Source organism: Hetaerina americana, unplaced genomic scaffold (genome assembly GCF_022747635.1).
Source record: "Hetaerina americana unplaced genomic scaffold, ioHetAmer1.1.p SCAF_7, whole genome shotgun sequence".
Taxonomy (NCBI): Eukaryota; Metazoa; Arthropoda; class Insecta; order Odonata; family Calopterygidae; genus Hetaerina; species Hetaerina americana.
The window spans coordinates 13,802,715-13,827,482 of NW_027287316.1; the positions used below are offsets into that span (position 1 = coordinate 13,802,715).

The window sequence follows — 24,768 nt, forward strand, 5'->3', positions numbered from 1 at the left end:
ATGGAATAGAAATAAAAAATCGTGAAGTATATTAGGTTATCGTTTCGGATCGCCTGTCGTAGAGATGGTCATGATTTCAGTCGGCCTCGAATGATATTAATCCAATCCGAAGCCTTGTGAAATTAGCAATTTTCGGTCTAGACGTCGTAGGGTTGAAGTTGTTATTATTAAGGGGGAAGGCGAGAGACAGCTGAATTCATCTGCACCAGTAGGGATACGCTTGTAAGAGGTGGGATTTTCCGGAAATGGGAGTGGGGAGAAGTTCGCATCTGTGTCGCAGGAGGGGAGCGAGTGGTGGCGGAGGAGAACAGGGCAGTGCACCCGCAAGACGTTGCAGTGGACCCCGAGTGTTTACACCTCGAGGGCCTTGTGCGTCCTCGTCGAGAGCAGTTGCCTCGCGATCGGCGCGCAGGACACGGGACCCTGCGCACCCAGGGGGTGGCGTGAAGGATGGGGAATCGAGGTGATCGGCATGCACTGGTGTTTCCGTGTGGGGGCCATGCCGATCTCCGGAACCGATTCGAAGATTGTCGATTAATGTGAACAGGGATGTCAAGGTGTGGACCTATTCAACGATAATATCCAAAATACACCGAGGAATATTAATGCTTACTTTATTCGGAATGGCTACCGATCTGCCTTCTGAAATATCGCTTACTCCTAAACAGGGAAGGATACCAATTTGACGGTTTCAGTGAGATATTTTGATATTTCAGTCAATCGCTTTTAGTTGACCAACTATGCGTTGTACTCATTGAATTCCTAATAAAACCCACGTTTAATTTGATAAAACCCCGAAATATACTATGTGACCGGATAAATCCCAATTAATAAAAAAATATTTGAGTAATTTTATATGTATAGTCATTGTATTTAAAATGAATATTCATTGAATGAAAAGAATATTATTGTTTTTAAAACTCTGTGGTGCCCGAAACTCGAATGTTTTTATGTGGATTCAGGAAGACGGGAGAGGGCCACGGTCTCCCACGGGCACCGTGTTGATACTTGGAATCCTCCGCTGGTGGCCCCCTCCTATTCGGATGAGGAGTGGGTGACCCCTCTCCGCCCTTCCCTCCCCAAATGGAGCAGCAGCTGATCGCGTGGCTACCGCCGCCGCGGCGCCTCTTGGCTCCACCGAGAGAGGGCACTAGAGGCGCCTTTCCCTGATTAACTCCTCTCGCCAACTACGGTTCCCGCGCATTGGGCGTCCCCACCTAGTTAGCGAAAATTATGAACAAAACTAAACTCAGGCCCACTGTTAAAGGTTGAAATCAGCATGATAGGAAAATTCCGATCGTTAATCAGAGTTTGCGTACAGCCTAGCCGTTCTTAAACGGATGAGATCTCACTGTATCTCGTTTTATCGTGGGAAATTTGAATTTACAATCTTAAAACGTGTTGTTTTTGACGTGGTTGTCCGTCGTCTTGTTCGTGTTAGGAGTGATCTTGACCGCTGACAGGCTAACGGGGGAGTATCGCCGTGCAAAGCCTGCATCCCCTGGAGGGAGCTGTCGCGCTCGGAATTATATTATTCGCGACATTCTTAAATTTATTTATCCATGCCAAAAATATTTTGCCAACACAATTGTCAATAATTTGCGAAGGAGTGCTTACTTTTGAATATCATATGTTAGTGTTAAAATGTTATTTGATATTTAAGGGATGCGATATCGTTTAAGTGGTGGTGAATTTCACTGCTCTTTCAGTGAGCATACGAAATAATTTATGATCGTCAAGTTGACCGACTTAATCATAGTTGTCTTAAAAATGCTTGTCATTGCAGTTTTCAGTAGCCCAATGGCAAATATTATATCCATAGAAAAGTCTTTCCTGTGTTGAAGATTTGGGCTAGTAAAGCCCCGTTTAAATAAGGCCAAATCTTATGTTTCGGTTTCCCTGAAGTGCTTCTCTTCTCGACCGGTGCTTAATTTCTCCCTTCACTGCATATCTGATTTTCTCGCTTGCATGTACACGTTTATTAATTGTGTATCAACGCGTGGTATGATTTGGACGGCATCGGTCGTTCATTTCTTGTGCCCCCTCCCCCCTCGGGAGTGGACCCTGCGGTGCACTCCCCGGGCGCCGCCCGTGCGTCAAAGAGGCACGCGTCGAGCGCATGCGATCTAAATGCGTATCCAGCGAAGGGCGTTTTGTTTACACTCCAGTGCGGACGCAGCTCTCCCGGCGGGAAGGCCTTGTATGGAGACGTTTGGGGGGGGTGAGGTGGCGGCTGTAGGACCTGGCCGTCCAGGTACGCGTGCCGAGGAGAAATGGTTGCTCGACGTTACCACCCCGTGCTGCTGCCTTCGGGGATTCGTTCTTATCACAGCGGCATCCGAACAGAGCTAGTTTGCTTCTGCTCATTTGATGTTTCGTAGGAGCAAAATATGAAGCCCGGATGATTACACTCTTCGACTAAGAATAGTTAATTAGAAAAGTCGCGGAATTAATTTAATGTTATCCATCTGAATTTAGTTGTTAATTAAAATGAAAGATCAAGTAAGAACTGGAGGGCGCCCGCTATTGTCATCTTTTCTGTTCCAGTAGAAATGTCGCTGTTACGATTTGGCAAATCGAGATAATTGAGAGGAAGAGAATTCGGATATTCTGTTCTTATTGCCCGCCAGTGCTGTCGCTGTTGACAACGTTTTCCTTGGTATGTTGTTTTACTGGTGCCCGCAGAGCCGGAAATTAGGCATTTCTTAAAAGAGTAACATAACATGTTGTATTTAAAGTTGGTGTTGGTGTGGGGTTGTTGCAATCTACGTTGCGCTGAAGTAGCTCGTGGTGATTGCCGAACCCAAGGAAGACAATGTCGCACGCAGAAGAAGGTGAAACATTCAATTGGCCTGTTGAATCGGGTACGGGGACCGATGGAAAGGTAGGCCGAAGAATTGCAATCTCTTGGAGGGGGTAATCACTGAAGATGATAAATTGGGCGAATTGACTTGCGAGAACAGTAGGATAGGAGTGTTAACCGACTGGAGAAAAGGGAGCAGCCTCACGTTGGGGATTAGTCAGGAATGCAAAAAAAATGGAGGTTGAAGGAAGGTCCCGCGAGGAAGACCAAGGGACAAAAGAGTATGAAAATAACAGCTCGTGAGAGGGTGTGAAGTAAAACACATCGGACGGGATAGGACTGCTGTCAACCAATCTTAAAATGTAAAGGTTAATGAAGAATGCACTAGAATGTGTTGTGGAACGGTGCTGGTTCACCTTGTTAATGAGCTGCTTGTGAGCGAGACTTTCGATTTCGCCAGAGCGTTTCTTCGCGCAGTGTACGTTCGCAAATCGTTGGGGTGGCCTCATCCCTGGCCTCAAGTTTGGGGTGCGCCCTTATGGTGCACGCCGAGGAGCGGGTTCGGCTGCCCCCGCGGGACGCCATCCCACCCACCCCACGCCCTCCTCCTTGGGTTTTCTTCCTGTGGATCGGTGCCTGTCTGAACCCCCTCTCCGCCTGGTATTTTGTTATTCGGCCTCGGCGGTGTGTGCGGGGACTAAAGATACGCGGAGACAGTCGGACTCTTCCGCGGCATCCTCCCCTCCCTTCCCCCGCCTCTTCCTTCCCCGAGCCCGCCATCCGCATGCCAAGATTCGGGTCCTAAAATAGGCGCCGGGGAGGCCGGGTGGGTGGGTAAGGTCGGTTGGGGGATGGTTGAAGGACACAGGAGGGGTGGTAGGGGGGTTGCTGCTGTGTGACGTTCTACACTTAGATGAGTGAGTGTGACCTCTCGCTCTGTCCCCAACTTGTGACTGTGCGGGCTAGTGCAATCTCACTCACTCGCCCTCTCGGCCGGTCGTGCGAATTCCATGGGAGTCTCTGGTCAAACGTTCGCGATTTTTAAGCGGAGTCACCGCAGCCAAGGCCTTGATAGCTTTTCATGAGTTGTGAGGCGGTTGTTTTTCTGAATTTCGTCTTTTAAGGCTAACGGGACGGTTTCGGCAGAAAAGCGACAACACTGAGGAAGAAGTACGCATGTGCTATTAAATACCTCCACTGTGCTGCTTCAAAGATCTGTGTGCGAACAGCGATAGCAAACTGATGCTTTCGAAACCAAATAGAATCTGCAATTATCTGCAAATAAAATTACTTGCAATAGTCGTAATATTCGTCGAAGACATTTTGGCATTTTATACCCCTTCCGACGATATTATCGCGGTTGACAAATCGTTCATATTGCGTGGGAACCGGCTGTTCCAGTAGCATATACGGAGCCATTAGATGAGAATTTGCATTTGGGAAAACAATCGTTTTCCTTGCAATGGGTGCCATTTCATTATTTACATATTGGTAGGTGGTCCTTGAATGGAGGCCCACGGTCCTCAGCCTAACGTGCGGCCCGTCCCCTCGGCGCTCGGAGACGGGTGGGGCTCGGCCAATCCCTCCCATTACCACTTTCCATCTGCCGAGGCGAGTGCATCGAGCCATTACCCCACCCAATCGACAACTGTCGGCCGATCGGTCTCTTTGGAAGACAAGAGTAGAGAGCAGATTCACTGCAATGTATTGGAGTGGTTAGTTGTTGCGACAGTCATCTCATTAGTTCCAGGGCGTTGGCTAATTGTTCGAGTGTCCGGCACGATCGTGTCCCCTCCCCCACTCCGCATTCGCTCCGCACCTGGGCCCGGTGGGTGTCGAGAAGGACAGGCTTGGGACACCATGCCCTTTGGCGACTCTTACCCCGTAGCCAATCGAATGGTTAGGTTGCAAGACCCGCTTCATGCAAGTGATCCAAATCGGCTTCGTCCAAAATACATTACTCTGGACGCCGTCCCCCTTTCAGAGTGGGCACTGTAAAAAAAGTCTACTTTGTAATTATGGAAACAGCTCTTTTTCATATCACTTACAAAAGCAATATGATTGAAACACCACACGTCCTTTCCCATCTCGCCTGCGAAGCAAAGGGTTTGTGAAAACCATTTCATTCAGCTCATGAATTGTCGTAGTCTAGAACGTGAGGGTCTTGCGTAAAAAAAGCACGCAAAAATTGGACAGGTCATTTGGGGGCTAAGATCCTCTAATGGTTTTAGCGAACGGCGAAGTAACAAAATACATTACCCTGCGATAGAGGTTTAGGCTATGCTGTTTATTAAATTGCTATATTTACCTGCCCTCTCGGTAAATTCAATTCAAAGTTATAGGATCTAGTGTCGTGGAGACAATCATTCGGAGAAAATTGTCTCGGTTTCTTCTCGATTATCAGTGCGAAGATGCGATTGCGAAGCTTTCCTTTGTCCGCTCATTTCTCAGTGTCTCTTTATTTCTTCGCAGCGCTCCTTGTTCGCATCTCCCTATCTTGACATCCTGTACATGATTTTATTCCCATCCATTACTCCTACCATCAGCGTATTTAACGAGTTGTTCTTTGCGTTATTAGATTATCCAAATTCCTTCGCGGGGTTAACAGCATACTTCTCCTCTTCCTTTTCGCTGCGCATGCTTCTTTCATCGGCGATTCCCTCCATCTCTTTGGTTTCGTTCAATCGTAGTCATCTTTTCAAAACACCGTATTTCCACCGCTCCCTCAGATCTTCGCTGCCCGAGTTCGTTCGCCTCTCCCCGAATTTTGTCCATTCCTTTGGCCATTCGTTTAAAGCTATTTCGGGGAGGAAGGGGGAGGCCGAACGCCGCTGTGATGTCCCTCTTCCCTCCCACATCCCTTCTTCTTTGTTCCCCGGCGCGGGGGTCCCTTAGCCGTGATCTTGGAGCGACGGGCGTTAAACGTGCCAGCCACACACCCCCTCCCCCCCCCGTCCGGTAGATTGGCATGTTCGGGATGCTCGCGAGGGAGGATATAACAATCGCCAGCCCTTCTGTAATGTGTTATTTTGCATAGGTAATGTTACGTTCGAAAATTAACTAAATATCTGTACGCGCTTCCAAGAAGATATATTGTTTTAATGAATTTGAAAGTAGACCCTCCCAGGTTTGAGAGGTGATCTGTAGTAAGCTCTGTGGCTTCATTAGGTAGATAGTCTGTTGTTTGACACGAGTACGAATGCATTGTATGGAATTAATTTTCAAGGTCCATGTACCTTGTTGAAATATTCCGCAAACAAATTCTTATGGGCGATGATAGCCAGAAAGTATTGTTCTATTGTGGCCGTGTGTCGACATGAAGAGTTGAATGTGAACCGGTCGAGGTGTCTTTCGAGCGTCCCCTTTTGTCCGTTTGCTTCATCCGTGTGGGACGTGGGAATCCTATACAAATGATGTCGTCGTGCCTTGCTGCCGATCGAGTGCACACTCCTATTTCTCGCGCCTCGGTGTCGGCGGCCCTCCGCTGGTGGCACACTCATGGATTCCGGGGACCGAGACGAAGGTGCCGGAGGCACGTGCCAATGCTAGGCGTCACAAGAAATACATGCTCGTCACTACTGGCTGCCTGCCTCCACAAAAATGTTTGTCAGGGTGTTTTAGGATGCCTTTATAATGTAATTTTATGTATGTAAATGTATTCTCAAAAACGAATGGCGGCCAGTTGGATGTTTCGATTGCAATTGTTTGGGCATTTACATATTTGGTTGCGATAACGTTATTGCAAATACTAAGCCAGATCCCATCGCGTCAAGACGCCCAAGGACGTGTATGCTTTGGTGCACTGGTGGGAAATTTGGTTGGGTGAGACCTAGGAGAGATGGTTCTCTAGTTAAAGGCTGAGAAAATGATCGCTTTGCGTGTTCGGTAAGAGGGTTAATTTGACGATGCGAACTATATTTTCTAGTTAGCTCTAAAATATATCATTGCCCCCACCCCTTCTTCGCCATACGTTAGTGAACAATTTGCCCTGTTAGGGTTTTCGAGGGGGAGGTGGTATATTTGGTGCTTGCACTCAGCAACCATAATGTTTCATTTTGGAAATAAAATCACTTAATTCAAAGAACTGAGCTAATTTACGCTGGATTCATTCCATTATTTAAAATTAATTATTTTTCCATTTTGTATTCTCTCAGTTACCACGAATACTAAATATGCTTGCTTTGGAGTGATTAGGGCATTTTATGGCAATATCAATTTGGAATAGAATTTTACATTTTTTACATTTTTTACATTTTTCTATCAATGTTTATTTTTAAAATACTATTACCCGAATGGTAGCCCTTCTAAAGCTCCATTGTAATTTCTTTGGAAATTGGGCGAATATGACATTGACGTGGTTTATTTTAGCGAGTATGAGGGAAAACGTTTGCATACATTTCTATTGCATTACGCTTGCTGATAATTGGTATTAATAGGTCTCCGCGTCGATACTAGGTTGTCACGTACATAGGTTTTTCCCCTCCGCCGGCTTCTTCTTCTGGGTGATTGAATCGAAAGCAGGTGATAGGACTTAGTGTTGTCCCGGTACCCCAACCCGATCATCGACATTTTTTCAAAGTGTCAGTCGCAATTTTTTTCGAAAATTAAAATTTTTCTAAGTTTTTCGTGGCAAGTGCTACGTCAAAGACTTTTTCGAATTAGCTAATCCATGCCATATTGTCCAGAGAGCGTAAGACAAATATGCTTATAAATAAATGGGAAAAATTATTGAATATTTTAATTCGAATCAAGACCCCGACGTCGACTGCCCTTTTTGCAATTTGATTGCATATTGCTAATTCTTCCGTCAAATGCCCTCAGAAGTTGTAATTGGTATCAATGGTAATTTGTTGTATTTAGTTCGCCTCCAATCTAAATATGACGAAAAAGGAAGTTTGGCATTATTTTTCCATCGGACCTGGGGAAAGTGAGAGCCATGGTCGACTTGTGTGGATTTTTAGGAAATCCTGGTAAATTTCAGAGTAATGAAGTCGCTGGGTTTTGCCCGGGCTTTCGTGTATTCATTTTTGTATTCAAAGTATGTAGATGTATTATTATTAATTAATAGTTGCGGATAATTACATAATAATACAGTTGGTAGAACAGTTATTAAAATATAGACGCTTCTCCACATTATATAAAGTTTATGGAAAGTATCACCAGTATGCAATTATCACCGATAATAGTCGTTATGAATCATTGGTATTGCCATTTCGATTCGTAAGTAACGCCTCAATTTTTTTCCTGTTTCGAGGGGCAGTATTTTAAATAAGTATTTCGTGTAGGTGGATGCGCTTCCCAAGTGGCAGGCAGCGGTTATTCCGCGTTCTAAGGCGGCCACCTCTCCCCACCGCGTGTTTTGATTCCGATTGCCCCCCCCCAACAATTTCCACGCACCCCCCTCCCCACGGTGGGACCGCCGCGTCCTCGATTCCCGATAAGATGCATCGTTCTACCGGCCGGCCGGCGCGGAACACGGGTTATAAATAGGTCGGAATTGTGCGTTCGTTGCCAGGTTACGTCAGCTGGCTTCCCCCTCTCCTGTCCTTCCACGTCCCTCAAATCCCCGACGGACCCCGTGGGTTTGAGAGCTAATGTCCGATCTCTTCGCTCCGATTATCACTTTGGTGGGATCCATCGCTGAGGATAGTTATTAAGATTCGAGACTGGAAACAATGAGAAGAGCTTCCACTTTGGTGAAGATCGAGAGTATGGCGGAGGTCAACTGTCGAAGCGGCCCTAGGGACATCCGCATGAATGAGACTTTGCTAGGTGGAGCATCCCATAGGCACCCCGTCAACAATAAAACATTAAGCGTCCATGCGGAGTATTTTTCCCTCTTCTATTTCGTCGATGGTTGTAGTCTGTTGCAAAGAATTCACTGACGGTTTTATTATGCCATTATTAATGGAGAGACCGTCTTCAGAAGGTAATATTACTAGTGGCCGACCATGGGAAAGGGTATCACGTAGGAATTTAGTATTAATTTATGCAAGTAATTATGTGTTAGTGATGTAGCCTAGTTGTGCCCCAGCGAATGACTTACTTATTTAAATGAGTCGTGTATTTCGAATGTTAATGAAAATTGACAAATCTTAAGGTATTTAATCCATTAGCATTCATTCGAATTAGTAAATCTCCTTATATTATTTGGTATTTGCATCAATAGTATTACGGCTCCATTGGGGAAAGCATTTTCCGCGATGAGTAATTTTGCATTATGACAGCTTCCACTGATGGGAAAGCGGAATCTCATTATTTCATAATGATGTTTAATTATAATTAAAATTGAATAGGCATTGAGATAAATAAAAGGTCCGCGACCCACAAACCGTCTAGTGTTGGATGACAACCTCTTGCTTTAATGGAAAGTCACCATTTCTGTTACCGTGACATGCAACTTGCCAAGGTTTTCGACCCGTTATCTCTTAATAGTGAACATGTCGCACCAGATTATTAGTTCTTTGACTCCTAACATTATATGTAGAATTTATTTATTTCAATGGGAATATACCATAAAAATGTATTATTTAATTCAAATTTGAGATGTTCGAAATATTTTTCTATTTGCTGAGTTTTCCTCCGTGTGAACTCTTGAAGCATTTCCTTTCGTTGCATCCATTTTTTTCAATTCTTAAGTGAAAGGTGTGAGTGCAAACTCTTACCATACTTATTACTTTTTTCAGTTTTTTCCCTGCTGATTCTAGATAATTGAATCCAACCAATCTTTAAACTAGCTATGAATCATTCTTTTGTCATTTTTAGACTCTCCTCAATGCTTTAAAATAAGAAGCTTTTCTCTTCCAGTTGGCATTATAATATGCTTTCTCCAAAAATTAAGAAGGAAATGAATTCCTGCGGATGATGGTGGGTATTCTTCGCCTTCCTCGTTCCGAAGCGGGCGTCAACTCTGCTTAATGCTCCACCGCCAATTAATGGCGTATGTCGACTGCTTAGTACGTGGCCTTTTCACTTCAATCCATCCCCTTCATTTTGATTACAGAACTAAAATTAACATTTTCTTGATGTTTTACGTCGCATAATCTTTACAGATTGGATGGATTCCTACACCTCCCCCACAATCTCTCTCCAGCCTTTGCAGTAAACTCCTAGGCGTTGTCTTTGGTTTCGGCAGACTGGCTAACGTGCATACGCCTAACTTCTTCTTTCAAAATCGAATTTGCCACTTGGTTTACACTCTTTATTAATGCCATAGCAGAGGAAAAACACCTGCTCTTCGACAGAAATGTTACTGATGAAATTTGTTGCATAAAAATTTTGGGAAACAGTACGTTATTCCTTTCTACAGATGTCGTGCGTATATACAAATTGCATAAATTGAATCGTGAAACCATGGAGCCTCTCGTTCATTGTATTCTCAGAACGATTGCCCTCTTCCATCTGTTATTTTACTAATTTAACATTTCAAAGTCAGTGCAAATATTTTTCCATCCCATCCCAAACATAATTTAAAATTCTAGGAATGTAGTATTATTTGTCCGTTAACCGTTTTTTAATCTTAAGTAGTTTCCAATCTTCAGTAGTTTCCGATTACGGAGATGGATTGGCAAGTCCTTGCGTCAGTAAAACTGCCAAAGCGTAAATGTTGGCACGCTCTCACTTTCATTTGTTAAACTCTTATCAGTTGTTGTGTGTTGTGTCCTGGCAATTTCTACGTGCCTTCGAGTCTCGGGTACGCTCACCGGCCGCGGATGGGAGTGGGATATCTGGGCCCTGAGGTAGGTACTACAGAATTCGCATTCGCCCCAGTTTTAATTGCTAGGATTTCCTATCCATCCTTGTGTGTTGCCCACGATGGAGATAATGCTCGGGGATATCGAACTGGAGCCAGTGCGTTAAGCCGTTCGCCCCTCTCAACTCCTGTGAGAAACCGTACTTTCGTCGTTGAGGGCCACGGTGCCCTGTCATCTGTAAACACGCCGCAATCCGCCGCGGGGACCGGGGACGCCGCCTTGAGCCCCCCACCGTCCTCCGGGAATCCGCGTTTTTGATTCCCGCTCCCGCTGCTCACCTTCCTCCCTCGGGACAACTATTTTTGTCCTAGCCCTCTGTTGCCGAATGTAGAGGCGGGCCCCGCCCTTGGGGCCCTCGCCCTCAATTGGGGCCCATTGTCGCCGGGACAGGTGCTAAGAGATGAGAGTATAACTCTGGACTCTGCGTAGGGCGAAAATCTGGCTGGCAAGCATAATCTACGACGGCTGCATCAGTGGCGTTAACACTTAATTTTAACCTCTGGTGACTCAGCGCGGGCAAGAAAGAAGCTGAATCTCTCTTTCTCGAAATTCCGCCGGAAGAGAGCATTTCAAGAGAGTCATGTGCCTATACCTAGGAGGTGTATTTATTCGACGAGTCTTGAGGCACGACAATCCTGCATAATATTTATCCCGTACGTGAAGGTTGACCGATCCCCCCTTAATTAATTGAGAATTACTACAGGTGTCGCTATGAAGAGGGAGGACGAAGTTCGATTCTCTGGTTTGTCAATTCCAAACATAAGAAAACTCTTTTCCTTCGAAATAAAATGAATTTGGAAATAGCTAGCGTTGAAGAAAGCGGCTTAGGTAGGAAAACATAATTTCGTGAGATTTTGAATGAAGTAGATCGCTGAATTTGAAAAATAAATCAACAATGGGAAGTAATGCTGAATTATGACGGTAATTGGCATTTTACTAAAAGAACTATATCACCATCATGCATCCTTCGATTCGAATATTGCTTGATTAACGCTCTCGATTGGTTTCTTTTTTTCTTAGCTTTTCCGCCTTCTATGACTTTTTACTTGACCTACGCATTGTCACTTTTCCTCCTTTCCAAGGAAGTTCCTTTTATCGAGATAAATAAATACGTGTAGGGTTTTTGGAAATCGACATTATATACCTTTCATGGATAATCTTGAAGTAACCACACTGATGCGGCGGTAGTGGAAGTCTGGGGTACTTGGGGTCGTTCCAAAGGAAAGCAATTTCCCACATTGAGCATTCCTGAAGTGTGTGTGTGTGACGTCGAATTGTCGGCGCGCCCATTCCTCGCGACTTAACCATGGCGAGGGAGGAGGGCGCTGCGTGTGGAGGCCCTCGTCTAGTCTTCCTCTCCTCCTTCCTATCGAGAGTTTTCGCGAGTACGGTGGAGGAAAAAACTCCATTAATCTGTTCCATCCGATAGTGGTAATGACATTTTACTCCAATACCAGCGAAAGTCTATGACCACTGTTTCTTCCGCTGTGAATTCCTGAAATCTTACAAATGAGGTCTAAATTGAAGTAATTAAATGGCATTCCTGACTTCGTGTAACAAAAATTTTAAACTAACTTGCTATTATTTTTCATAGTAGCTCGCTTCTAATCAACTCGGCGGTATTATTCATGTAAAATTCAGCATATCATTAGATACAATCGAACGAAATACTTGAATTAAAATCCGAAGTGAAGCATGGATTAAACGATACACACGGCTACGAGGGGGCTGGGGGTCACCGCTGTTGTGGTACCGCGCGGGTCGTCTAGGAGCCCAAGAGGTTTATGGTTGGGGAGAGGTGAACCGGCGTCGCAGTAGGTACTACGCGCCCTCTATGAATGGGAAGGGGTCGGGGGTGGGATCGGATTGGTGGAGGTAGGGTTCCCCCCCACGCGAGTGTCACAACAGCCCCCCCTCTCCCCCGTCTCTCTGGCACCTTCGCCGCCCCGAGGGACGATGGGGCGCCCTGGGGTGAGACAGAAGAGGTGTCTTGGCGCTCCTTCTCCGCGCGCGAGTCGACGCACCGCTCTTCGGAGGCGCGAGGATCTCTCCGCCGGAGGACTCTCTCGATTACCCCTGGACGAAACGCTCTCGGCGACCCTTCGGTCCGCCCTCGAATGTCTCCGGCCCACCGCCCTCGGGCCTCTCGGTTGGCCCGCGCCGCTTCCGTGGCCCCGCTCGGGGCCCTCCGCTTGCTGCGACTCGAATCCTCGACTAGGAGATTGCCTCCTCGAGCTTGGCGTGCAACCCGCGGACGTGTGGTGAACGTGGTCGAGTGCACTGGGAACGCGTGATAATCACTTGGAAGTGCTCGGGTTAGCTCGTGATGAACCTTGGGAATCCTACCCGGGTCCATTCTGCAACTTTCGCTTAGAAGACATCCGTTACTGCAAGTAAGTGCGCGATCGGTTGCGTAACGACGTTTGCCCTAGTGACCAAAGGGTTGATTTGGGAAGGGTATCAAGTATCCGCTGCCTGCGACGAGAATCCTTTTATGACCAGTGTGCCAAAACGCTGCGGGTGACTTGCCAAGGGGAAAGTATGCCAGTGAAGCTTCCATCGGATTCCACTGCCCGCATTTTAGCTTGCTTATATGCCATATTTTCAAACGTACAATTTGAAAACATATTATTTTCGTCATAAGTCATGCGACTTGCCCCAGGGGTCTTTTCGGTTCCTGAAAGATCCTTTTTGGAACCCAAATACCCCGTTCAAGCAAAGACGTTTCCCAGCAAACTCATTAAAACCGCGTCCTATTGAAGGATATCCCTCCTCGAAGGGTGCAATAACTTCTCCCAATTTCTCTGTTCTCATGTACAGTACGATTGCGACACGTCACCCGCTTTACAGAGAGTACACGTTTTCAAATGGCTTGATATATACCAATATTCACTCAGCAGTCCGGTGCGATCTCGTTTGTATTGCTGTCTGAGAACATTTTTCGTGAAAAATTGAGGATCAAGGGCTGAGCCCCGCAATTTTTATTTGTAGTAAGCCGCGGGCATTCCGGTCTTGTCGTCAGTACTGTGAGTCAAACGTCTTGATCATCGAAGACGGGGGCGAGAGACTTCCTTCCTGCCCCAAACGATTTTCACGAATCCGAGAGCGGGGCTTCTATTTGTGGGTTCGTGCCCGTGGATCTGTGGAACAGGCGCGCGCGCACACACACATACACCAGGATCCCCGACATCCAAAATCGAGGCGAAACACGAATGGCCGAATAGAATATTTTGACCCTCGGCCACAATAATCGGTTGCTTCCCCGCGCACCCCTGTCCCCCTTGGCGATTGTTGTTTCCCCCGCCTCTCTCTCCACCCTTTCCTTTTCTAAAGTTAGACCGGAGTGGAGGGGGTAGGTGGCCAAACGCGAGGGCGCGTGGGTGGGGTCGAGCGATTGCGTATTTGGGACGCCAGGGAAATTCGCAGCAGCGGATGGGTGTCGTATGCTCTCCGGGCACTTCCTCTCTTTAAACTTAATGGAATAAGACGCGCTTGGTTCGGGCACCTTTGCTGATGCTCGCTGTTTGCGGTGCATTGGAATTACTCTCTTTCGTCATGTACTGGCCCTTCAAAGGTGCGTTTTTGGCGGATATTTTTCTATTAGTCAATATAAACAAATCCTAATGAATTTCATCCTACACGATTATAACTTAAGAAATACTTGTATTGTCCATAAAGGATTCTCGTGCTCAGCGAGCATTTTTGTTTGGCACTTCCCACGGGGAAGAAAAGCTTCCCCGGAAACCAATTTTTAAGAAGTATATTGGGGCGCGATGTTTCTTGGAAATTTGCCGACAATTTGGCCTCGAATCGCGGATGTATTTTTCAAGACATTGGAGACGATGTCCCTTAGGTCCAACCATGATGCCTTCCTCTCACAGAACTCAAGGTGGTTAGATTGGATTGTCACTTGATTTCGCTGAAATTTGGCGAAATATTCCCGGCTTTGAAATCTGAAGGATACCATAAATCGAATATTACCAAGATAGATTTAATAATACATTTAAAAAATGTTATACTAGTAACCTTAAGGTTCGCGCGATATTTTGGCTTTAACTTATGCCTAGATTTGACTTAGAGGTGTGATATCAGATGGTTCGTGTTATAAGGATTACTATCTGAATTAATTTTGATGTCCGTAGTAGTTTTCAGTATTTTATAAGAACGCGCTAAAAACGATTTTTTATAGCATGTTGAATTTTTCGCGGTGATTAAGGGAAGAGAGACGAACTCTAAAGAATTATAATGTACCCGCAGTTGAAAAATCAAGCATTAATATTTACTCGCCATCATTCAAAAGAGGGGGAATGAAATTTTCGCGCAATATCTCGAGGGAAAATAAATCCGTCGCCAGCATCACCTGTGATAACTGCTCCAGCCACCTTAAGTCGCTCTTGTGAGGAAGGCTCCCGGCGGACGGTTGCTTATTATTGTGTTTCGCCGTCGCCGCAGAGGGTGCCATGGCCACCTCGCAGTACCGCAGCAGCGGCGCCGCCGCCGGCGGATCATCACAACGCTCCTCTGCCACTTCGCGGCGTAGGTCGTACGCGCGCGCCGCCACCTCCGCCCTCTCGCCCTCCAACATGTTCGCCGACTCGGACGTGGTGCGAACGTGCACCAACCTCATCCAGCGGCTGACGACGCGCGTGAGCCGACAGCCGTCGGACGCCGCTGGCGCCAGTCAGGCGGCGCCCAAGACGGCAGACGCCACCACTGACAAGACGGCGTCTTCGTACCTGCCGTACGTGAGCGGCCGGCTGCGCTCATACCAGCCGGCGTCGCGTTACGAGAGGGGGGCGCGCCCCGAGGAGGGACCGTCGGTGCGAGCCGATCTGGAGCGGGTGTACCGCCGCGGGGGGGGCGGAGACGATGGGGAGGACGGAGGGGCGGGGGGTCGGCGTCGCGCGGGGGCGGAAGAGGGCAGCCTCAAGGGTAGCTCCCGCTACGGCGTGGCCTACGAAACGACCACGACCCGCCGCCGCTCGGAGGACGCCCGCATGACGAGCCGCAGCTACGGGAGGCGGGCCCACAGGGAGTGGGGCCCCGGGGGGCCGGTGGAGATGCCGCTTGTGGGGGAGGCGAAGCGGCGGGGCGAGAGGGAGAAGGTGACGCCGTACCGGTTGTCTTACTACGGGGCAGCGGGGGGCGGAAGGAGGCGTAGGGGCGAGAGCCAGCGGGAGGCTGAGGGCCCCCGGGGGGCGCTGGCGGCAGGAGGGCCCTCGACGCGTAGTGAGTTCAAGGAGGGGGCATTGGGAGGCGGGGGGAAGGCGAGGAAGGTCCCCGAACCCCTACTTCCGCCCCCCTCCAAAGAGAGCATGGAGAGAGAGGCGAAGCGCAAGGAAATTCGTGCCCTCATAATGAAATACGCGGCCCTGGACGAGGTGTATGGGGCTTCGACGATGGTGACCCCTGAAGCGGTCCCCGCAACCAAGGGGGGGAAAGAGGGGGCCCGCGTGGTGGCTCCCCCCGACGCGGGTGTGGTGGCTGGCGCGGCCGCCGAAGTGTCTACCAAGGCGGCGGTCGTAAGTAGGGCCCTGCTAGGGGGAGTTGTGTGCGTGCAGAGGACAGGTGTTTGCGTGGGAGAGGAGGGTCTCCATAACTGCTTGCGCCTTTTGTGTTGGACTAAAGTGCCTGCTCCAACCCTACCCACCCACCCACAGGAGTGCTTCTCATTGCACGCCCCCCCCCCTTGTTGCAGAGCCCTTGTCTCACTGAAATCCCAGATGACTGCACGTATATGTAACGTCTGGCCACCTTTGCCGCTCCCTCTTGTTGAGCTCTCCAGAACACCAATTACCGCAAGCCTTTGATCTTTGCCTGTCAGCCTGAGAAACCAAGAAAGGGTTATGCCCAATGTCTACAGCTTGAGCAGTAATTTAGGATGAGTAAGATAACCTAACACACAATGAGTCATCATGCCATGTGAATCAAGAAATTGATCATTTATTAATGTAGTTTGGATTAAAGTGAATTGAGGAAGGTTTCAGGACAATTGCCAGCAGTGCATCCCTAAATTCAGGAGTGTTATGTTATGAAAACACTGAGTGCCTGCACATTATATTGGTCGTCAAGTTCAGATATTTACCAAATGTATTCTACATATCCACCCTTGCCACAGACTATTTAACCATATAAAGGGGAACTAATGACTACCACTTTATGTGTCTTCCTTTTCATATATTTTTATTTATGTTATATATTATGTGAAAAAGCCAGGTGTGTGATGGTGAGCAACATGGACCTCGCATAATATTTCAGTGCTCATTTATTTTAGTCGCTCATGTGGCTAGGCCCTTTCCTTTTGCCTTACTAATAATTATATTCTTTGTTTGCTGTTAATGTCTCTTGGCTAGGTCATTTTAGTTTTCTGTGGTGGTTCATTTATATATGTACCTCACAGTCAGCATAAAACACCTCATCCTGGAGAGGCAAATTGAATATGACAGAGACAGTTTGCTTTTGTGATCCTTGACCTTTATTTTAACTGCTGACCTGGTGCATGATTGTATGTGTGTGCATAAACATTGAGAACCATGGTGTTTTGAGTGATTAACATGCAGATAATTTGTACTTGCAGCAGACTTCCTATCCCATAGCCATATGGCATAAAGGTTGACATGGAAGGAGAATTGTCAATAAAGCATGTTTGCACTGATGATGATAATAAGTCTCATAAACCACTAGGTTAGTATATCCCAAAGTGTTTAATTTTATAATCCCACAAATTATTTACCATAGAAGGAAGGTCTAACTCATTCGGAAGCAGTTTCCCTTTCTTTCTTTTCTAACTTTGGCATCAGACACTCATGTTGTCTGCATTGAGTTGAAAGGGTAAATATTTGCTCATTTGTAATTTATAAAATTTGAAAATATAGCAGTATAATTTTATTTTTATCTTTTCTGTCATGTCCCATATTTGCTCCTATTCTTGTTTTTTTTTAAATTTTATTTCAATGCTCTTACTTTAACCTACCTGGATAGGTGCAATGTGTTTTGTTTCATTTGCCTAAGGGTGTCACACTATGTGTGGTTTGCCATATTATGTGGTTGAGATCCCTTATTTTATCACTTTATTCCAAGTTGGGTGATTTTGATTGTTGCAATGTTACCCCAAATATGAACTGCCGATGTTTTTCCAGTTACATTTTGAAAGCCCTCTGGGTCCAGGAATGAAAGTTTGGTGAGAGCATTGAGAATAGGATGGTTTGAGAGGATTCTTTTTAAGTTGTTTGCCATTTGCAAGTGAGCTTGGATGCTCACCCCTGAGAGCTAAACCCCCCTCCTCTGAGCGTGGTTGTGGCTCACGCTCATGGGAGAAAGTGAGGGGGAGGGGAGGGGGTTTAGACTTTGGCCCCCCTCCTCCCCCTTGACGTGCGACCTCCCCATTCCCATCCACCATCCCACGCCTGCCTCTGCTCTCTTTCTCTCTCCACCCAATTACAAAGGTCCCGTTCTCTTCTCTCTTCTCTCTTCTCCCTCCACAACCCGTGTGTCCCTTCTCTGTCTTGGCATCGACACGAATTGCTGGATTTTGCTCGGTTGCTCACGCGTCTCTCCAACGTGGTGGTGGTGGTTGGTGGTGGTCGGCCGGCAATTGTCGTGTGATGGCCGACCTGCGTGATGAAATGTGCGAACACCCACCACTCCCTGCCGTCCAACCGCCCGCTTGCGGCCTACGCCCGACCCGACACCACCAATTGGCTGTGCCAACCCACCGACGAAAACCACCCCTCCCCCCCATGGGTCTCGGTGTGGCGTACTGTGCTCCGGTTGGTCGCTCCTCCCTTGGACGGATGGATTGGGCATGCGACAGAGCTCTCGAGCACCTTCCGTCGAGGATGATGAAGAGGGGCACCTGATATACCGCCACGGAGACTTGCTCCAAGACCGATGTTCGTGAATACAACCAAGTTTATGTAGTAGTAACTACTATTTCTCTCTACTCCAAACTGACTCAAAATTTCTTCCTTTAACCTGAAGCCCGTTTGTGCAATTCCTTCGATGGGGGTTCAGATGAAAGGGAATGTGCTGTTGTTTTTCAATCCTGAGTGGATAGTTCTACCCTGGCTAAGACTCTTGGAAAAGTGTTGGCTCAGTTCTCAGGGCATAGTGGTTTGAAAGAGATCCCTTGTTGAGTATTCATGATCTTAACTTCACATTGGGATATACTGCTGGGGCTTGAGTCATTTTGAGTACTTTCATTTTTTTTATGTTTAGGCACTACAACACACATGAGTTTTCATTCTATCAATTGAACTTATTTTTGGGTTTCAAACGTTTTAGTTGTCAAAATGTAATTAATGGGTTTTGTTTTGGTCCCCACTCTCCTTCAAGAAATACTTAAACGAGGATACCACCCAAGGGAATGAATTAATTAATTGAAGGAAGGAGATAACAATTACACCTTAAGATAGAGCCAAGTGTCCCTTGCCAACAGACTGTGAGGGTTTGGGTCCCAGCAGATACTTGCCTACTCATAACATAAGACTGGGTAGGGAGTATTAACCCTTTTGAAGACTTTTTGGGGATTTGGTTGTCATGGGAAGAGAAAGTTGCAATCTCCGCAAGAGCCAAGATAATGGGAGGGGGGGATCTGCATGACCAGCAAGAAGATTTTCACTATTTGTTTATGTCTGTTACATATTTCCAATCCTTATAATGCAAAAAAGAAGCATAGATTTTGTAACATTTGAAAGAACATAGATCTTGCTCCTGTGATGATTAGAGCTTTTGCAGTGTTATGGGGATTGCCCATAGATTGGTCTTTTCCCAACTCCTTCAATAGACTCTACCTTTAATTTTGAGCCTCTGTGGTGTGAGAATCATGCCTACAAGGGTGCTGTTGTTGGATGGATCGTGCACACTCAATCCCTTTGTTGTTTCCTACACTTGTTATATACATAGTTGCCATACCACAGGATGTCGATGTCAAAGGTAATGGTTTTTTTTAATTTGATACTATTTAACCCAACAAAGGGTTTTGCTCTTGTAACTCTCAACTCAAGACACTGGAGATTCCTAGTTAAATAATGGAAGTTTTAGGAATACCCTGTTTATTATATGTATTTAACTTTTAAGAAAAAGTATTGCCATCCTTAAAATCTCCATGTTTTAATTAACAGATGCTCTATGTTGGTTGGACATATACATGCACTTCATTCACATGAAAGCAGGAGCAGGTGTGCACGATCCCCCAATAAGTAAATGTATCTGTTCTTTAAACTGTGTTTCTTTTAAAGGGTAGACCTGTCACTGTACTCAGTTAGCTAACATGATTTGTGCCCGGGGTTGGTCTGGTGGCTTTCTCTCTCCCTTGCTACCCACCCTCATTCCTCTCCCTCTCTCTCTCTTTCTCCCTCTCTCACAATTCCTCTTCTTCCCTATCAATCATTTGCCACTTGTGCCACCTCTGGTTCTTTCTTTACATTTTCCTGGGGTTTCTTGTTGACCACCATCAGACAAGATCATGGCCACCTTAGGAGAAGGAACCTTTGGCAAGGTCGTCAAAGTGAAAGACATCCACATGTGAGTATATGCTAACATTTGTTTTTAAACTTGCAGCACGTTAATTGGAACTGGCCATTTTAGGTGTAAATGGTTTCTATTTGGGGATTGGTGTAATGACTGGTGTCCTGACTTCCCACTCTGAGATTCCTGTGGGTGGCTGAATTTTTCTGAGGTATCCAGATTCAAACTCAGATGCCATTTGGAGCGAATTTCAGTGAAGCAGGTTCCATGGAACAGAGCATAAAATTGTGAACCCCTTGGTGTCTTTGGTTAAGAGTGGGATAATATCTCTTCCTGGATTTCACTCCAACCGAATTTTTCAATTGATCTCCACTGATGGTCACCTCCTCACTAATCGCTATTACTGCCAAATTCATATTTTCTAAGACTAAGCACTTGTTGGTTATTTTGTGTAAGAAATGCATATGTCGTTTATTCTCATAGCTGTTAAATCATTGAATCATCTGTATGGATGTCTAATTGTGAATCTTTAAAATCCGTAGGCGTTATCTATGAAATTCCTTTCTGAAAAATTCTTTTATGTAGAAAGAATTTAGCCCAAACGCACTCAAAACTTAATTCCAGTAACAGCAATCAATTCTTGTATGCCTTCCGTTTTTCGATACGTTCAATGCTTATGTTCCACCAGAAGAAACCTGCTTCAATGAAAGGTTGAATATGAAAGTGATTGAGAACTAATTCCCCTGATTCACTGACTAAGGAAAAGTATAATGAGTTGTAATTGCTAATCAAGTGATTGTGTGTAAAAAGAAATGTTAGGCTGCAGTTTTATTCTTTCTGTTGCCGCGGAACTTGAGAGCAGCTAGTAAAATTTCATGGATGAGTATACATAAATGTTATAACCAGTGCACTTGGAGGCAGGTGGTGGGCAGTTAGTAAATTTAGGATAGTTCCATCCATGTTGTGTACATATGTTCTGAAAATCCTTGATAAGGGTTCTTAGCACATTAAAGAAGAAAAAAGGCCGAGAACCTTCTAGTTCCTAAGCATATCGGAACAGCCTGATTTATTATACACATCTGGATCTGTGATATAAATTACCCTTTTGCTAATTATATGCCCTTAAATGTTACAAAAATCAAAATACATTGTTTTATGATGGTAAATGTGGATACAGCAGTGGATAGGACTGGCTTGTTGAGTGGATTAAGCTTTTGGGAAAACCAGGGCCAATTTTCTTATAAGCCAATGGAGTGAAGTGATTGGTAAAATCAGCATTTTACTGCAACCCATAAATCATGACAAATGACATGATGTGGGTTGAACGAAATGAAATACATTCACCTTTGAAGATTGAAATGCTAAGTTGGTTGTAATGAGAATCTCTCAAGTTAACTTCAAAACCCATTGGTTTGGTATTAGTGTGAAATTATCATGATTCACATCTGGTCTTCATCATTCAACTCTTACAGTACTTAAATTCATTAGTAATAAAAGGGTGAATGAATGGTGGTCCGGAAGCTTACAATTATGTATAGGTTCTTGGGAAAGTTAAGTGAAGGTTTCATTGTGAGAAGTTCATGTGATGAATAAAAGGTGAGGTACACTGGGAAGGAGGGACACTGTGGGGGAAATGGAAACACTTCACAGTAGTTATGCTTCATTGTCACTTGCAATCAAAGCATTCTGGCTAGATGAAGGGGAAATAATTTTCATGGAAAAGTTCTGGGGGTAGAATTTTTTCTGCAAAACATGACTATGGAGAAAGGAAACAATGGAAACAATTTTCAATATGGTTTAGTTCCCTGGTATATTTTGGTGCCACATAAAAGAACAGTCTATTTAATTAGTTAGATGTTAATGTAGTGATTTAATTGCTTTATTGCAGGTAGTCTGGGAAAGTAGTTTCAATGTAGGACATATAAAGGACAACCTTATATATTTACAAATATATTTTTTAAATTAAAATAAAAATACTTAGGACTGAAAAGTTCAAAGCACAAATTGTGTGGGAAGATTTCCTATAGTTGCATATACTACAGAATTTGCTGAATTCCTAGCATTTGCTTGGTTTTCAAAGTTCTTGTTTTTTTAACCTTTTTGAGTAAATATAAATAAAATTTAAAGTACTGGTTGGAGAAATTATAAAAACAGCATGTAATTTCTGTAAGTTCCTATACTGTATGTGGTGTTGAATGGATAAAAAAACTGATCTCTCTAAAACAACAAAAATATAACATTTAACTCAGTTCTTCACATGCAGATAAAAGGATGCAAGTGTTTTGTGAGTCCTTTGAGTGTTTTAAAAATCAATGACATTTTAAATTAATTACACCAAAGTTATTACTTTGTCGGCAAAACTAATCTTATTCAATCAGTGTACTTAAACAAAAAGCATGTAGTTGTTGTTGAAAACCAGGATGAAATACTATCAAAGTTTTTTGTAATATCTGATAATGAATAGTAAAGTCTAGGTTTCAGACTTAAGCTTTTAATTGCATAAATATATACATATTATAAAGTGCTACCATGCTACAAAAATGTATATAAATTGAAGGATAATGTAAATTTTGAGTCCATAAAAATCTAGGTTTCACTAACTATAATAACGACTAATTTTCTATGCATGCATGCTTTTCTTTATTATTCATTAAGATCCATCTAATGTTTTAACTTATGGTGGAAAATATGTTTGTACTGGAGGTATCTTGCTGCCCTAGTGTAATTCATCTCTGGTTGGTTTCATTAAAAACTGTAACGTGCCTCGGGGCGAAAGAAAAAAGAAACATCATAAATTTTAGAGAGAATGTAGGAAAAGAAAATCTTATCTGACATTTGCATTATTGAAGTGTTAGATGTCAGGAGTGTACATGTGTCACTTATTTCTCATTAATCTTAGAAATAAATTTATTTCAGTATCTTTAGAAAGCTAAGACTTAGAGAGAATAGTCTGGAAAGTTTTTTTACCAGCACTGATTGTTAGGTTGAAGAAGGGACTATAAATTTCCAGTCTTATTCCAAAAAAGACTTGAAATAAAATATAAATATCTAAGTGAAATGGCTTTTGTTTGAAAATGTCAATAATTGTGTAAGGTTTTGAAGCTGGCACCACGATTTGTTGAACAAAAGCTAAAGGAGAATTTATACAAAGCATTCTTCTGTTATGAATTATTCTTTCATTGTCTGAATTTGGTTTTGGGTAATGGATCAGAGCTTGATTAATGTATCTCAAGAACTCACAATTGTGGTATTCCATGAATTGTATAAAAATCTGGTTGATGGGAACTTATGGAAAATTGGTTAAAGGGAGCAGTGAACCCCCATCTGCCTGTTTTGAGGAGCATCTGCAGAGTTTTAAGAGTCGGTCGGTTGAGAGTACCAGTCAAAAGAAGTGTGTCTGGTGTGAGTTTGTGATAAACATGGAAAAAATCACTGTCGGGCGCATAAATGAGTGAAAAGAACCAATTTGGTAACAAGTTAAATGGTACAAAACTTAGTCAGGAATATTAGGCACTGGTCATTATGTCAGATGACACAAATAGCCATGTGGTGGTGAGGATATCTTTCTCAGTAAATGTAAACTGCAAAATAGTTATAGAAAATTATAATCCTTCGTACTGTTTAATACTCTAAACTATAATAATACTTTTTAATTTCCTGTGCTGCTCTTTAGTGTGCCGTGACTTTTTTTATGAATTCAAATGAAGGAGTCTGTTGCTTTGGTTTGCAGAGGGATCCTTGTTGTTAACGATCAATTACTTATTTTGACAAAGCCTGCTTAAGAAGGGCAAACTCTGGTTTGACATTGTCCCATTTGCCCTTGTTGACCAACCTGAAACTAACTGATACTTGCAGGAGAGATCAGACAATGGCACTGAAGATTATCAAAAATGTGGAAAAGTACAGAGAAGCTGCCAAGCTGGAAATAAATGCTCTTGAGAAGATAGCTGAGAAAGATCCAGATGCTCGGCAGTAAGTTTACTTTAAGATATGGCTTGTTCCTACACACAAATAAGGAAATGAAAGGACATTCAGAAATTATCTGCTACTCATGCTAAGTTTAAAATTTCATAGCGTGAATAGTTGGGCAAGTAGCTCTTGGGGATAAAATAGACATTGGGGAAGAAGGGAGGCAAGGTGGCCTAAAATTATGGGAACCTGGTTATTTTATGTTAATCATTGGCTCACATATTTTCTGCATTGACTCATAAGCAGTAAACATTCCTATTCCATAAATAATTTGCTTACTAATCATAATTTCTCATTACTACACTTGCATAAGTAGCAATATATCCGAAAGTCTTTTTATGGGAAAATTAATTAAATCATGTCCCTAAAGGTTGCAAATAATCCATGCACAGGTTTTCAAATTTCCACAAGGTAATCTATGTGCAACTTTTATTAAGTTTCATCTATCTCAGTAGAAACTAAAGTTAGAAACAAGAATACTCAACAGGAATTGGATTACAATTATGTCTAAGGAGAAATGTAGCATAATGCTCTTTTAGCCAATTACTTGGGCTGTGTTGAAGTATTTTTACTCCAGTTGTTTGGCATTCCGACAGAAAAATGCAGAAGTGATTTTGTCGGATAACTTGTTTATATACCGGTAACTTTATACTTCCAAGTTGTTAATCATAAGTGGTTAGTAAACGAATATCAGGTACGATTGATCATGGCTTTCTGTGCACTCCATTATTATTTGCAATCGAATTTGTTTCGTGCATTAGCTGTATTTGTAGC

General features: G+C 44.3%; 1 protein-coding gene across 6 annotated transcripts in view; it reads left to right on the top strand.

The window, feature by feature from the left end:
- Positions 1–24,768, top strand: part of Doa (Darkener of apricot) — a 106,224-nt gene that overhangs the window by 72,192 nt on the left and 9,264 nt on the right. For all 6 annotated transcript variants that reach the window (XM_071594790.1, XM_071594792.1, XM_071594791.1 and 3 more), the window contains 3 exons: positions 18,371–18,449; positions 20,016–20,082; positions 23,881–23,997. In XM_071594790.1, the coding sequence (XP_071450891.1) occupies positions 18,371–18,449; positions 20,016–20,082; positions 23,881–23,997 (263 nt within the window). The remainder of the gene's footprint in view (positions 1–18,370; positions 18,450–20,015; positions 20,083–23,880; positions 23,998–24,768) is intronic.